Raw genomic sequence first — 14864 nt, 5'->3', positions numbered from 1 at the left:
TACATGTATTACATGTACTACATGTAATACATATAGTATATGTAAATGTATCTATAAGTGTAAGATTACAAAAATTGTAGTCCCCTAAGCTTATTACAACATGATTATAGTATGATTTTAAAATATATCTCTATTAATGTCTCTTTTTCAGTATTCAGAATGTTTGTTTATTATGAAATCTCTTGCATCTCACAAAACAGAGAGTGCTTGCTTTTTATGATCCTGCAAACTATTTCTCTTTAGATAATTCCATTTGGTGTAAAGCGGAGATAATTTCATTAAAACTAGTTATATCGTCAAACTCTTTATTTTCACTATTAAGATAAGTAGTTGTATCGATTTTAGGTATGAAAGCTGTTAATCTCGCGTTTGAGAAATATTTGATATTTTTCGTGCTTTCCATTCAACTTTTTAAATACGAAAATAAATGATAAAATAACTAGCAACAATATTTGCTTTGCTTTGTAGCGTAATTTAGAGAGAGACGTTAGTATTATTTTCCTCAATAATATTTAAATAAGTTTGTAAATATATAATCTCCCCCTTTCTTACAGGGAGAAAATAAGTAAATGTAGCAGAAATTACAATAAAATTTTTTCATATTTGAATTATGATATGTATCGAATTACGATTTGTATTGTGATCTTTCGATGTATATTATGTGTATATATCATTAAAAATTACAATACATATAGTAATTTCGATAACAATTCTAATTTAGTCTAGTATTACAAGCTGTTATATTAATTGTAAGTCCATCTTTCTAAATACAATCTGTTTGATGAGAGCCTATCAGGCAAAATATTTTACATTCCTTTAAAAAGGAAATTCCAAGGGGAGCTAGTAGAGAGACTTTCCTCCTAAGATACTTTGTAGAGAAAGCTTTAGTTGTACGTACGTTTGATTTTCATAACAGAAAGACATATTTTGCCATGAGTGTCGCACATATATCGTGGTTAAAAGTCGTATTTATCTGCATTCGAAAGGATCAAAAGTGTCACGCCAAGCGCTAAATACATGAGGTCTAAAATATATGTAAATAAGCGAGCAAATCGCTACTCTATACAGGGTGTCCTATTTTATTTGACAGTCAAATATCTCGAAAAATATGGAAGATATGGAAAAATGTTTCAGACAAAAGTTGTATGGTTTCAAGAAAGACATAAAATAGCTATATCAGTTTGTTTACAGATGGCGCCATTTTTAAAATATCCACTGATCATTACTTTTCTTAAATGGACTCCTGAATTTTTTATTATGTCATCCTTTTCTATTAATTAATTTGAACAATTTTTGTTTGAAACTTTTTTATTTGCCTAATATTTTTTGAGATATTTCAGGAAAACTTGGTAACTTCTTCAATATTTAACTTACGATATCTCGCTAACTGTTTGTTGGAAGGAAAAATGATATTAGACTTTTTTATTCTACTTGGTCTCAAGAATATATTGTTACAATAGCGCCCTAATTTTTTTGTTAATTTAATAATTTTGAAATTTCCAAAGGTCGATAAAGTTAATAAAAGTTACGGCATTATTGTAACAATATATTCTTGAGACTAAATACAGTAAAAAAGTCTAGTACCATTTTTTCTTCCAATAAACAGCGAGATATCGTAAGTTAAATATTGAAAAAGTTATCAAGTTTTTCTGAAATATCTCAAAAAATATTAGGTAAAAAAAAATGTTTCAAACAGAAGTTGTTCAAATTAATTAATAGAAAAAGATGGTATAATAAGAAATTGGGGTTTCCGTTTATGAAAAGTAATGATTAGTGAATATTTCGAAAGTGGCACCATCTGTAAACAAACTGTTATAATTATTTTATGCCCCCCTTGAAACCATACAACTTTTGTCTGAAACATTTTTCCATATCTTTCATATTTTTCGAAATATTTGACTGATATACATTATATATATATAAAATCTTATAAATTTGGACCATTTTGGCAACGTTAAAATTGTCTGTGAAAATATGCAAAGTGCTAAATCTTTGCTTCGGGAATCAACTTTAAACGTGCACCTTTTTAGATTTGGCACTTTGCATATCTTCACAGACAATTTTAACGTTGCCAAAATGGTCCAAATTTATAAGATTTTATTATTATTTGCCCAAAAATGATTTTAAAGGAAAACGAAAAATGGCTATTATAAAAAGACAATGATTCAAAACATCGGAGTCGTTTTTCTACTGCATGGAAAGAAGAAAATTACGTTTACTTCCTGAATTAGTCATCACAGATACTGGATGTAAATCCCATAAAAAATGTTTAAGCATTGATGAAGGTTAAGCTTCATAAAAAGAAAATTTGGAAAGAAGTTAGTTAAACAAATTCAATCGACTTCCCTCTCTCTCTCTCTCTCTCTTTCTCTCTCTCTCTCTTTCTCTCTCTCTCTTTCAATTACATTGATCTGTGAAACACACTGTATATTATAATAAAAATCCTCAATTTAACTCTACCTTTATATTGACACTAATTATAACATTCAATGTACACAGAATGGTCCTTAACGTGCGTTCATTTACGGATTACGATGAAATTCTTCAAATTATGCGAAAACAAACAAATTAAACAAAAATGGGCACTATATTCTTAAATTATGCCCCTTAATGTCTCGTCCGGATGGAGAACTATGTAGTCGTGCCTCTACACGCGCCTTGGCAACAGAATTAAAAAAACCAGCTACTTAGAAGCAAGCGTCGCTCCGTGTCGTGGCACCCGTGGCCGTGACGCCCGTGGCCGTGGCGCCCGTGTTTCCGTGCGGTGCGCGCGCCCTCGTTCTTGATTGTGTTCTGTTCGTTAGCTTTGGTAACACGTGCGTTGATTAGCTTTATCAGTTTCTTTCAGTTAATTTGTGCCAATTCTTTTTCAGCCATGCCTAGGCATAGAAAATCTAAAGAATTTCTCCTCGAGACATTCAAGAGAGGAAAGGCGCGTGCATACGCACAGTTCGAAGATTTTTCGGGGGACAGGCGATCGCGGGATCGTTCACGCAGTACATAGTGAAAGTACATAGTGAAATGCATGTCCATCTTGTACGTATTTCTCGGACGCCAGAGGATCTGTGTTTTCGAAGTTCCCTCGTGGAAATTCTCGATCGAATGCGTGAGATTATCACATCCAGAGAAGTCGAGTATAACCTCCATTCTAAGGAGTGCTTAGGAAGTTATGTAATCCTCAGAACCGTCCGCAGGAGCCCCTCAAGTATTCCTCAGGGAGGTTCCGATATTACCTCCTTCTTCACGCCACAGGTTCTAGATCAGATTGTAGAAGAGCAGCTGGTTGCACAAGCGACCGGGGCGTTGTACTAGGTATGTCCTCTTGTCGACCCAGTAATATTTGATAAATTCTGGCAAAGAGAAGACATAACCGATTGTCGATTGTTGATTTTTAAGACACGCTTAGTGCCTCCAGTAGCCATTCCAGCACTACGATCCTCATTTTCGGAAGCAACCATAAAATAGTATGGTGGTACTTTCGTCGGAAAAGAAAAATACATCTATATTCCCCAACGTTTTCTCAAGCACTGGAATTTATGGCTCAGGAAACACTCAACGTTGCTTCATACTCGAGCTTGAATAGCATGAGGTCAGCAATTTCCTTAATCTCTCACAATAAGTTTGGGAACCATCCTATGGTCAAGCGTTTCTGTAAAGATATAACAGCACTCAAACCACCACGGCCTTGGTAGGACTTTGTTTGGGACCTGGCTCCTGATTGAACAAAGCTTTTTACGATTTATCCGTATGATTCTCTCTTCCTGAGTATCATTACTAAGAAATTAGTCATTCTTCTTTCACTTGCCCCAGGTCAATGAGTTCAAACTCTCATCTCTTAGAATTTCGCAAATCACTATAGACGATAAGCTAATTCTGGGCTGTCCAAATCGAATCAAAACCTCAGCGCCGGGCCGTTCTCACCCTTTTTTTTCCTTTTCACGATTCGAAGACTATAAGAATCTTTGTGTCTTTCGTCCAGTACAATATTACTTGGAGAGGACTAGATCATTACATCCTGCCGATTACGATGCTTTCTTTATTGCACCTAAGAAACCCTTTAGGGCGGTTACAGCACAAACGATAGATCGCCGAATTTAATAGAGCTTAAAAGACTGCGGAGTTAACAGTAATATGTTCTCAACTCATAGTACGTTATTATACCTCTACTTCGCGGATAGCTCAAAAAGGGTATCTCTCTAGATCTAATTAAACGCGCAGCAGGCTGGACCGGGACAGTCTCACATCTTTGCGAATTTCTACAATAGGCCCATTATCAATATAGAGGACTTTAGTAATGAAGTTCTTTCACTATAATATTTTACCTTCCTTTCTTCTCTTGAAAGAAAACATAGGAGTCAAGTAATCCTAGTTTTTAGTTACCCCTTCTTTCATATAATCACTACCTCTAACGGAGGTTATATCATTTTAATTTTATTTAATACTTTCGGATTGGTATTTTCAAGGCAAATCGCCAGGATTTAAAAGCATTGAGGCTAATCGCCACACATAGGGGTGGGAATGTTAGGAGAAATACAAAATAAACGGGAGGGCGTCCATCCGGACGAGAAAGGGCATAATTAGGATCGAACTTCACTGGTAAGTTCGTTCAATCTAACAATTATGCCCCTTAATGTCTCGTCCGGATGGAGAACTATGTAGCTGTTTAAATCCTGGCGATTTGCCTAAGAGAATAGTAAATTTTTCATTTGCCGAAATATATGAGGTCACTATTTCCATGCATGATTTTCAAAGTTTAAGCCGATGCCAAATGAAAAGTATAGCCGATAAAATTTAATGAAACTTCAAAAGGAACTAGTTTAATTTTAAAAGTAACTAATTTAACATATCAGGATGACGACAAGACATTTGTCCGACTCCATCTCCGAAACCGACTTTTGGCCATTTCTCAAGTCTGCTGATCCTCTATGCGGTTGAGTGATTCAGAATGTGTTGACGGCGGCGTAACCCAAAGGTGCGCATACCTGGATACCTTATTGATTATCGTATCATGTGGAGGATTTCCTGACGAAATACTGCGCGAGTCTGGACAAAGACCTTAACTCAAATGCTGTTCGTTCGCCCGATGCTCTGCTCGCGTTTCATTGTCTCGTTTCTCCTTCCCTCGATTCTGCTACGAAGGAAAGAAATAACGTTCAACTCGCGGAGATTATTGTCAACGAGCGTGCACTAAATTTAGCCGGCATACCGGAAATCTAATTTCCAATCGCCGTTGCTGGATTCTAAAGCCAGCACGAAGCACGCACGATTATGCATTTCGCCACAGCGACAAATGAAATTCGCTCACGTGCGTTTCATGTAAAGCTGATTCCGCATTATTTACATCTCTGGATAATGCAGAACTCTTAATTAATACCGTTTTCTAGCAAACCGTCCGGAACAAATATCTCATCGGGTATCCCCGAATATCCCCAAATAACCATTCATCGCGAATTCTCGCTCGATCTCTCAATTTCTGTTTAACCGTTCATCCAGAGGCTTGTTATTAAAAACAGAATATATCGATAAACAAAAAACGCACGTTCTTTTTTATGTAAACGCAATCAGTTATATGTTGCTCAATCCGTGAAAAATATGAGAATCGGGATGTTTATTTCCGATGTATCATTAAAAAAATCTACCGAATTATTCGTCGAAAGAGTGTGTTTATCAGATTTTCCCTCGTGCAATGGCTATAAATGAAATTTGAAATTTGAATGCGTTTTCTCTTTAATTCATCTATATCCCTCTTATTTCGTAAATCAATCTATATCGTCGTCTTCATTATCTGCTTAATACGCTTTGCGATGTACAACACAGCGCGGTGCTTTTTTAATTTATTTATTCGTATTTAACAAAGTGTGCTTTGTAATATACTTTCCGAGTTCTATTATATAAAACATCGCGCAATCATGCTAATGTTTTTAGGTCGCGTGAGATTAAATTTTTGTTTTAAACTCCACTACCGCCTGTAGCGCGTAGATGACACAGAGAATACCTCTATTTTTTCTCTCTTACGCATCCACACGCGAACATAATACATATATGTGTTCGCTACATTTCTAGTTTCTATTTACTTATCGAATTATATGCTATTGCTTCATTTAAATGAATTATTAAGGCGTATAAATGAATAATCCAAATTTTTCAGCTAAATTCAAGGTTTATTTCGAAAGAAAGTAAAACAAATTTGTCAACCGAAGTATTCGCTGTTGTTTTCTATAACTTTAAGCTATCTTTCAAGTAGCTGATGAATTCCATGTCGGAAAAATGTTGTGTCTTTGGACACGATAAAGTCATCACACCATTTTTGGATCTCGTCTACTGATTTGAAGTGCATATCGGACAAGACACATTGCATCGACCGGAACAAGTGGTAATCAACAGGAGCTATGTCTGATGAACATGCCGGGCGCTGTAGGACGTTCCAGTCAAGATTCATTATGATGTCTTTTGTCGTAGAAGCAATCTGTGCTCTAGCGTTATTATACAACAATTTTACAGGATATTCTTTTTCTATAGGATTTCTCTTTTGCCACTATACAGGCGTTTTCGTTCTAATTCTCGACTCAAACGGACTAATTGGTGTTGGTAGCGATCCACAGTAATTGTTTCTTTCGATTTCAATAGCTTATAATAAATCATGCCCTTTATATCCCACCATGCAGAGCAGTATCTTCTTTTCGAAGTGTTTTAGCTTTACGACCGATGTTGATAGTTCGTCGAAAGGACCTGCACAAACGTCATGGAAATTGTGTCCCGGTGAATTTGTCTGAAACTTTGGGAAATGATAGTTTCCGTCACGCTGATAAAAAGTTGTTATTGCACTAAATTGATTATTTGTGTGTATGCATGTATATATGTGTTTTTATAGAAACAGAACAACAATTATAATATATTTTTTAAGAAGTTTCACCGTCGGCATTAGCGGTACCCAATGTGCAGCATGTGGAAGTTGCCCGATCGGAATTTGCATTTCTTGTGGCCCAGAAAAGGGCCGGTTTTATTGTGGCTCTGAAAAGGGCCGGTTTTATTTGTATTCATTTTAACTATTAAATGTTTTACTTAATTACTCTAAATATTAATAACATCTAAATCATTAGGAGGGTTTTCGTGCGGGGCTCTATTTGCAGCCTAGTGAATATCATGAAGAAGTCTCATTGAAAGATATTGGATGCGCTGTTCATGACGAGCATATCCAATAAATCACAGAATACTCGCAATGTGTGCACATGTTCCTAAAGTGCGAGCACCGGATCTACATGTGCAGTAGTATCCATGGATAGGAGTGTCTTCTTCAGCATCCATTCCATCGTCTACTTCGTGATTATTTGTAAATCGATAAGCGATACATATTTGATATTTGGCCGCATTACAAAATCTTGAAAAGACTTTTATTCTTATCAAATCAGGCTGCGATATTCTCTCTGCATCCCTTAACGCTGAAGAAGACATTCCCATCCATGGATACTACTACACATGTAGATCTGGTGCTCGCACTTTGGGAACATTGCGAGTGTTCTGTGGTTTATTGGATATGCTCGTCATGAACAGCGCATCCGATATCCTTCAATGAGACTTCTTCATGATATTCACTAGGCTGCAAATAGAGCCCCGTACGAAAACCCTCCTAATGATTTAGATGTCACTACTGTGATCAAAAAATATCCGAACTTTATTTTTTAAAAATCGCGGGTAAACTGTAAATCTAATCCGTTTGCTTTCTTAAGTTGGTACACATGTCCTTCACATTTGGTGAAAAAATCATTGCGTTCCTTCAAGTCCTTTGAAAGTGGCAGTTGTTTATGACAGTGAAGATTGTGTACGGCGATTTTTACGATATCGAAAAATATGGAGCAAAGAATTTGTTTGAAATTTTTCGTTGCGAACGAAATTTCGTTCACAAACACGTTCAAAATGTTGCAAAAAGCTTATGGCGATGATTGTTTATCAAAAACAAGTACGTTTAAACGGTTTAAGAAGTTTCAAGAAGGGCGAAAGTCCGTTGAAGACGACTCACGTTCTGGAAAACCATCAACGTCAACGGATAATGCTCACATTGAGAAAGTGAAAGAATTGGTGCTCCAAAATCGTCAATTGACTGTGCGAGAGATAGCAGATGAAGTTGGAATATCATTTGGATCGTGCCAGCACATAATCCATAAGAAACGATCGGAATTGTAGGAAAACAACTCGATTTTGCATCATGACAACACACCATCACATACCTCGACACTTGTGCGTGAATTTCTGACAAAAACTCAACAAATATTGCTCCGCAAGCACCGTATTCACATGGCCCTGCAACTTTTTCCTCTTCCTCCTACCGAGAAAACTACTTCATGGACAGCGTTTCGAATCGATTGAGAACATCAAAGAAAAATCGCTGCGTGAATTGAAGGCCATACCGTCTGCCACGTATGAACGATGTTTCCAGGACCGGATCAAATGCTGGCAACATAGTATGTTGCAAGCAATGGGGACTACTTTGAAGGAGACTATAAGAATTTTCTTCTGAGTGGCAGGTTTTTTAATTCTGTTGCCAAGGCACGTGCAGGGACACGACTACATAGTTCTCTATCCGGATGAGACAAAAGGGCATAATTAGGATCGAACTTCACTGGTAAGTTCGTTCAATCTAACAATTAAACATATTTAAACGTGATATTTTAAAGTTAAACATTAATTTGATATTGAAACATACATATCAATTACCCAAACCTAAATTTATCTCAAATTTCTCATCACGTATAATATAATTTTCTTCATAATACGATAATTGCTCATCGCGTAACGCGTAATCTCTCCTCGAATATTTGATTAGTGATTAAATTTTGCGAAACGAAATTGATGCATCGCTAAAATTGGTTTCATCCTGTTTTTACGTACACGAAGTGTGTCAACACCGACGCAAGTATCACGTCCCAACGTGGCAAATGGAAATAATTCACTTTATGAGCACTTGATGACGAAACTTATCAAATACCATCTTTAGAGGTTTGACATAATCCCGCATTGCATGGCATTCCCGATATCAATATCGTCTTTCTATATCTCGAGATATTTTAGTAAATAAATAAACTCGTTATTCGCGCAAAATCTTGTGATTTACAATAAAATGTATCTAAAAAACAAGTTATTCCATCGAAACCAGATATCTAGCTATGTCGATTTTATTTCGATAAACGTGGTTAAGTTTCTACAAAATAAATAAACTAAAGAATTTCGACATACACACACACACACACACACATACACACACACGCGCGCGCGCGCGTGCGCGCAAACGCATCTATAAACTAAATCTCTTTCAATCTAAAGCAAATTTACTTTACGTCATATGTTACGTTGTGTATTCGAATCGATACCAGATTCGAAGATATCGAAACAAACAGCGAGCCGATATTAATACTTTATCGTCGCCAATACAGGCTGTGTGATAAGAGTGTGTCTCCAACATAACTCAAAAACAATTTATTATAATGACTTGAAAAAAACACACACATACTATTTAATTGCAACTATGATGTTTTATTATTAGTTTTATTATATAATTTGTTAATCGCCTTTATTATTAATAATTGCCTGGCATTTCTGAGGCGTACTTCTATTAATTTTACGGCATATTCTTGAAATAAAAATCTCCAGATCAATTAAATTTATCAAAATAACTTCTTGACTTTCCAAATTTTCTTCCTACGAAACTTAACATTCATCAATGCCCAAACATTTTTTATGGAATTTATACCTGGGATTTATACTCGATGTCTGTGTGACATTGTCAATCCAGTAGGTCAATATCATTTTTTGTTTTCATAGAGTAGAAAAATGACTTCGATATTTTGGGTCTTCTTATAGGAGCCATTTTTCATTTTTTCGTTCAAACCATTTTTGAAGAGATGATGATAAAATCATCTCACAAGTTTTGACCATTTTGACAGCGTTAAAGTTGCCTGTAAAAATGTATAAAATATCAAATTTTTACTTTGAAAAGCAGCATGCAATTTGTTTTTCGACGTTTTTTACTTTTAAATAGCGATTCACTTATTTACATTTTTCATGTATTTAGCAGCCGCTGGCGTTACCATTCTTGGTCTTTTCGGAAGTATACAGAAAAAGCATTTTTAATCGCGATACGTATGCGACACTCATGACGAAATATGTCTTTCTACCATGAAACGACAACTGAAATTTCTTCTATAAAGCATTTTAGAGAAAAAGTTCCTCTACCAACTCCCATTGGAATTTCCCGTTCAACGGTTTCCATTAAAAGTTTCGCCGGACATGTTCTTTAACAGATTGTAAGTCTAATCTCGCCGGAAAGTGAAATTGTATTTGCGGGCCAATGCTTGTCAATCGATATATTTTAGAAAATTCTTTATTAAGATGACAGTTGTAAATTAGAGTATTTTCATCGTAATAAAAATGCATGTTAAACAACAATCGCACTTCTATTAACTGGTCTCATCTCTGAACTCGCTAAATTTCAATAATATTCCTTAATGTATTCGAAAGAAAGCCATCAGAGGAAAGTTGATTCTGAATTGAGTGAGAAAATCGTGAAAAATCGTGAGAACTAATGTGAAAAAAAAGTTAATATGAGACACTGTTTGAAACTGAGAATTCTATATGTATGTATTTACATTTGTACACATTACATATACGAGTGTATTACATGTACGACGGTACTACATATACGAGGGTAGATTGAAAAGTTTCTGACTTGACTAAAAAGAAAATATATTTTTGAGCTAAATGAAGTTTATTTCTTAACAAGTTTCCCTTCAACTCAATACATTTGGTTCAACATTTTATTAGAACTGTCATTCCTTCAATAATAACTTGGTTTAAACCCGAAAAATAGTCATTAACATATCACTTCAACATTCGATGAAAATTTTTTTCCAGGTAACCATTTTTAAAATTGGAAATAAGAAAAAATCATACGGGACCAAATCTAGAGAGTACGGTGAATGTGGAATTAATTCGTACTTCAGTTTATACAATTTCGCCATCGCAACTGTTGATTTGTGGGCTGGTATATTATCCTGGTGAAAGAGGATTTTCTTTTGGCCGAATATATGTTTATTGTTGATTTGCATGTACAAACGTTGTAATAACCCAGCATAATATTCTCCGGTGATTGTTTTCCCTTTTTTCAAATAGTCTACAAAAATCATTCCATGGAAAAATCATCCCAGAAAACTGTGGCCATCATCTTGCCAGCCGACGAAACTGTTTTGCTTTCTTCGGTCGGTTCGGTCCTTTGCAGTCCATTGCTTTGACTGTTCTTTTGTCTCTGGAATGTAGTGGTGGACTCAAATTTCGTCGCCGTAAAAATCCTTTTCATCGCGCTTGAAACGCTCAAGACACGATCGTAAAATGTCCAATTTTGTCGTTTTTGATCAACGATGAGCAAACCAACGGCACGAGTGGCATCCAACGCGCGTTCAGTTTTCCTATATCTAATTAAACCTCATGTAAAATATGCGCCCGTTCGTATGAGATACCAGCAGTCTCCGCTCTTTCTCTTTTAAAATTAATCGACGATCGTCCATCACGATTTGATGAACACAATCGATCACTTCAGCTGTTGTTACGGTTTTTGGTCGTTCAGAGCGTTCCTCGTCGAAAATACTCATTCTGTCACGCTTGAATTCAGTAGTCCAGTTTTCATGGTCATAAATGATGAAACAGTATCTCCATAGCTGAATTTAATTCAGCTTTAATTCCCGTGGCAGTTTTCTCTTTTAAATTAAAGAACTTTATCACAGTGCGATACTCTAATTTCTCCATTGCTGACAAATGCAACTTTGAAAGGCTGTCAGAAACAAATGAATCGCTGAAGAATGACAAACTTAGCTCTTTGTGCTTCTTTCACTGCCATCTATTGGACAATACCTATTGGAAGTATTGAAATTTGAGTGAAATCTGACTTTTTCTTGGTTAGATCGGAAACTTTTCAATCTACCCTCGTACAGGCATTCAAAAACGTTCCGTCGTATTAAAAAACATTATCCTAGATCTCGTAGTTTTCATGTTTATCACGGATAAGATAGATGATGAAATGCTGAATTGCATTCACGATATACGTCTTATTGACACAACACATGTGTAATAGTACGCTCCGCGCACTACACATGAGAGACACGAAGTTTAGAAATTCTAACCGAGCAAAATTATATAATGTGGCTATAAAAGAGGAAGGATGAGTTTACTCTATAACAGTAGATCTTACAGCAAGTGTTCGAGGAGTCTCCATTAGTCCAGAAATAAGCATTAACATCAACACATATTGCGAGTATAAGTGTGCAAATTTATGTATAAGAAGAGTGTGTAAATTTATGTATAAGAAGAATTCAAAACTTACAGGCTACCCCGAAATATTTTGTGAGTTTTATCGTGACATCATAACAAAAGATTGAAAATGTTGAAGCAAATTTTTCTTCCATTGCCAGAATATTGTATAATTTCATTTTTCGCGTTACTATTTCGCAATTACAAATATTTTGTACTATTTAATTCACTTCTTGAAAGCTAGAAAATTAAAAAGATAATCATAGATATCAGATAATAACTTTATAATATCGTATAAATGTGTTTTAATCCTGCAATATCATTTCAACGTTTAGTAGAATAATGATAAGAAAATGTAATTTCTACAGAGCAGCGTGAAATGATATGTTAAAAATACCTTTTATCTTTCCACTGTGAGATAATTATACAATTATTTGCACTACTGGTATATTTTTCTTTCGGAGCGAAATGGCTCTTTAAGAGTAAAATTAACCGTATTTCTTTCGCGAACAAGATTCTTACATAATTATTTACACTGCAAATAATTACGCACTGTCATGTTGTAGTAACATATGTGCCGCTGCAAATTATTTATAATTACGGTAACAGATGTTCATCATTTCAGTACGACTTGGAAAGTTGGTTGAAGATATTTGTAAGGAACGTAAGAAAGTTACTAGTTTAATATTCTGCGACGATAATTTAAATCTAATTTTTACATTCGTGATTATTAGAAGGCGAGTGTGAAGATCAAAAAGACACGTCGGTTCTACATACGGTTCTACATTTTTAAATTTTATATCGAATATACGCGTCAGATTAGTTTACAGATTAACCATACAATTTAAAAAATTAATTCTACGATAACCTTATTTCTTATTTCGTTTTTATTCTAACACATTCGAGAAACTTTTATGGTCTGAGATTTGTTTATGGTTCTTGGAAGGTGTTTCTAAAATTGTTGTGCAGTGTTTACAACATTTTGCGTTAACACGTAATACACATTATTATGTATAAATATTGTAGAAATAGTATGAAACTGTCGTTTTACACATGTTTAGGTGACTCGACAATAATGAAAGGGATAACAACCCTCTTCACGATATTAATATTTTCCGGTGCTGGACATGGTGCAAAATGGTGGCAGACGATGTCCCTTTATCAAATTTATCCCAGAAGCTTTAAAGACAGCGACGGAGATGGTGTAGGAGATCTCAGTGGTACGTACTATTGGACGGGGAATTAAATTCCCTGGAATTATCGGAGTTTCAACAGCTTCGTGGCGCAATTACCGTAAAAATATATCATTCCGACCAATGAGATAATATGTCTTAGAAATGACGAATGATGGTAAACTGGTCAATTTACAGATTATTTAATTAATTAATTCTAATTAATTCTAATTAATTAATTCTAATTAATTCTAATTAATTAATTCTAATTAATTCTTACAACCATAATGCCATATATCGACATTTTTTAACTTTAATTTTGACGATAAATAAATTCTTTTGACGAATTAATTTTCCCTCGAAAAGATCGTATGATATTTTAAGACCTGACATGAAACAACTCAATTTATATTCAATCTCGAGGGAATTGGAAAACGTAAAGACCGAGACTGAGATCGGGTGATACAGACCAGCGATCTAATTAATTCCTAGAAGTTCGGGTAGGAATGTATGATTCCCAAAGAGCGATTGTATCTCTCAGAGACACCCCTGTTCGCAGGTGTAAGGAGCAAACTGCAACATCTAGTTGACTCGAACGTCAACGCCTTTTGGTTATCTCCGATCTATCCCAGCCCGATGATCGATTTTGGCTACGATATTTCCAATTTCACCGGCATCGACCCCGTATACGGCACTATGACTGACTTCGAGGCACTCGTGGAAACCGCACACGACCATTCGCTCAAAGTCATCATGGATTTCGTTCCCAACCACTCATCCGATAGGCACGAGTGGTTCCAAAAGAGCTTACAAGGCATCGAGCCTTACACCGATTATTACGTGTGGCACAAAGGCAAGGTGCTGGCCGACGGAACGGTCACGGTACCGAATAATTGGGTAAGAATCGATTGTAATCCGTTCTCAATAGAATCACATTTCTCTGTAGAAACACGACCCATAGAAATTCACCGTTAAAGTCGCCGAATTAATCCGAGCCTTTGGGCGAACCTGTTCCTCGGATTTCAAATATTCCCCTTCACAGCCTTCCGAACGGTGGAGCGCGATTAAGATGGCTCTTAATTATTATGAGTCTACTATCTCGCGACTCAGCTCCAAACGTGACGGAGAAACAACACTGCTTGGTTCGTTGGTTCGTTCAAGGGATGTGTTTAAACCGCATAGCAGATGGTATCCTATCGCGGGCACGAACACGCGAGCGTGTCTGCCGCCGGAAACGAAGCGCGATTTGCGTTGTATCTCTGAGGACGCAGCGGCGGTCCCGGCGGTGCATTACGATTCGAATTGCGCGTGCAAAGAGATTCATCCAGGAATCTGCCAGGAGGCAATGCACGACACGATTATATAAACGTCAAAATAATTCATCGTTCTAGCGGAGGC

At 36.0% G+C, this 14864-nt stretch overlaps 2 protein-coding genes across 13 annotated transcripts in view; one reads left to right on the top strand and one right to left on the bottom strand.

The window, feature by feature from the left end:
* The window catches only part of LOC105180927 (calcium/calmodulin-dependent 3',5'-cyclic nucleotide phosphodiesterase 1), a 215567-nt gene that overhangs the window by 40301 nt on the left and 160402 nt on the right, over positions 1-14864 (bottom strand). The window lies entirely within an intron of this gene.
* Hbg3 (alpha-glucosidase) overlaps positions 1-14864 on the top strand; it is a 36177-nt gene that overhangs the window by 5313 nt on the left and 16000 nt on the right. For 2 of the 4 annotated variants that reach the window (XM_025296619.1, XM_011137274.3), the window contains exons 2-3: positions 13356-13514; positions 14026-14363. In XM_025296619.1, the coding sequence (XP_025152404.1) occupies positions 13370-13514; positions 14026-14363 (483 nt within the window). In that variant the 5' untranslated portion in view covers positions 13356-13369. Of the gene's footprint in view, positions 1-12887; positions 12959-13355; positions 13515-14025; positions 14364-14864 lie in introns of those variants that run through there. The other 2 variants (XM_011137275.3, XM_011137276.2) reach the window with 2 other exon arrangements.

This window comes from Harpegnathos saltator, unplaced genomic scaffold (assembly GCF_003227715.2).
Source record: "Harpegnathos saltator strain DR-91 unplaced genomic scaffold, Hsal_v8.6 scaffold15, whole genome shotgun sequence".
NCBI classification, from domain to species: Eukaryota; Metazoa; Arthropoda; class Insecta; order Hymenoptera; family Formicidae; genus Harpegnathos; species Harpegnathos saltator.
This window is presented reverse-complemented; position numbering and strand designations above follow the sequence as displayed.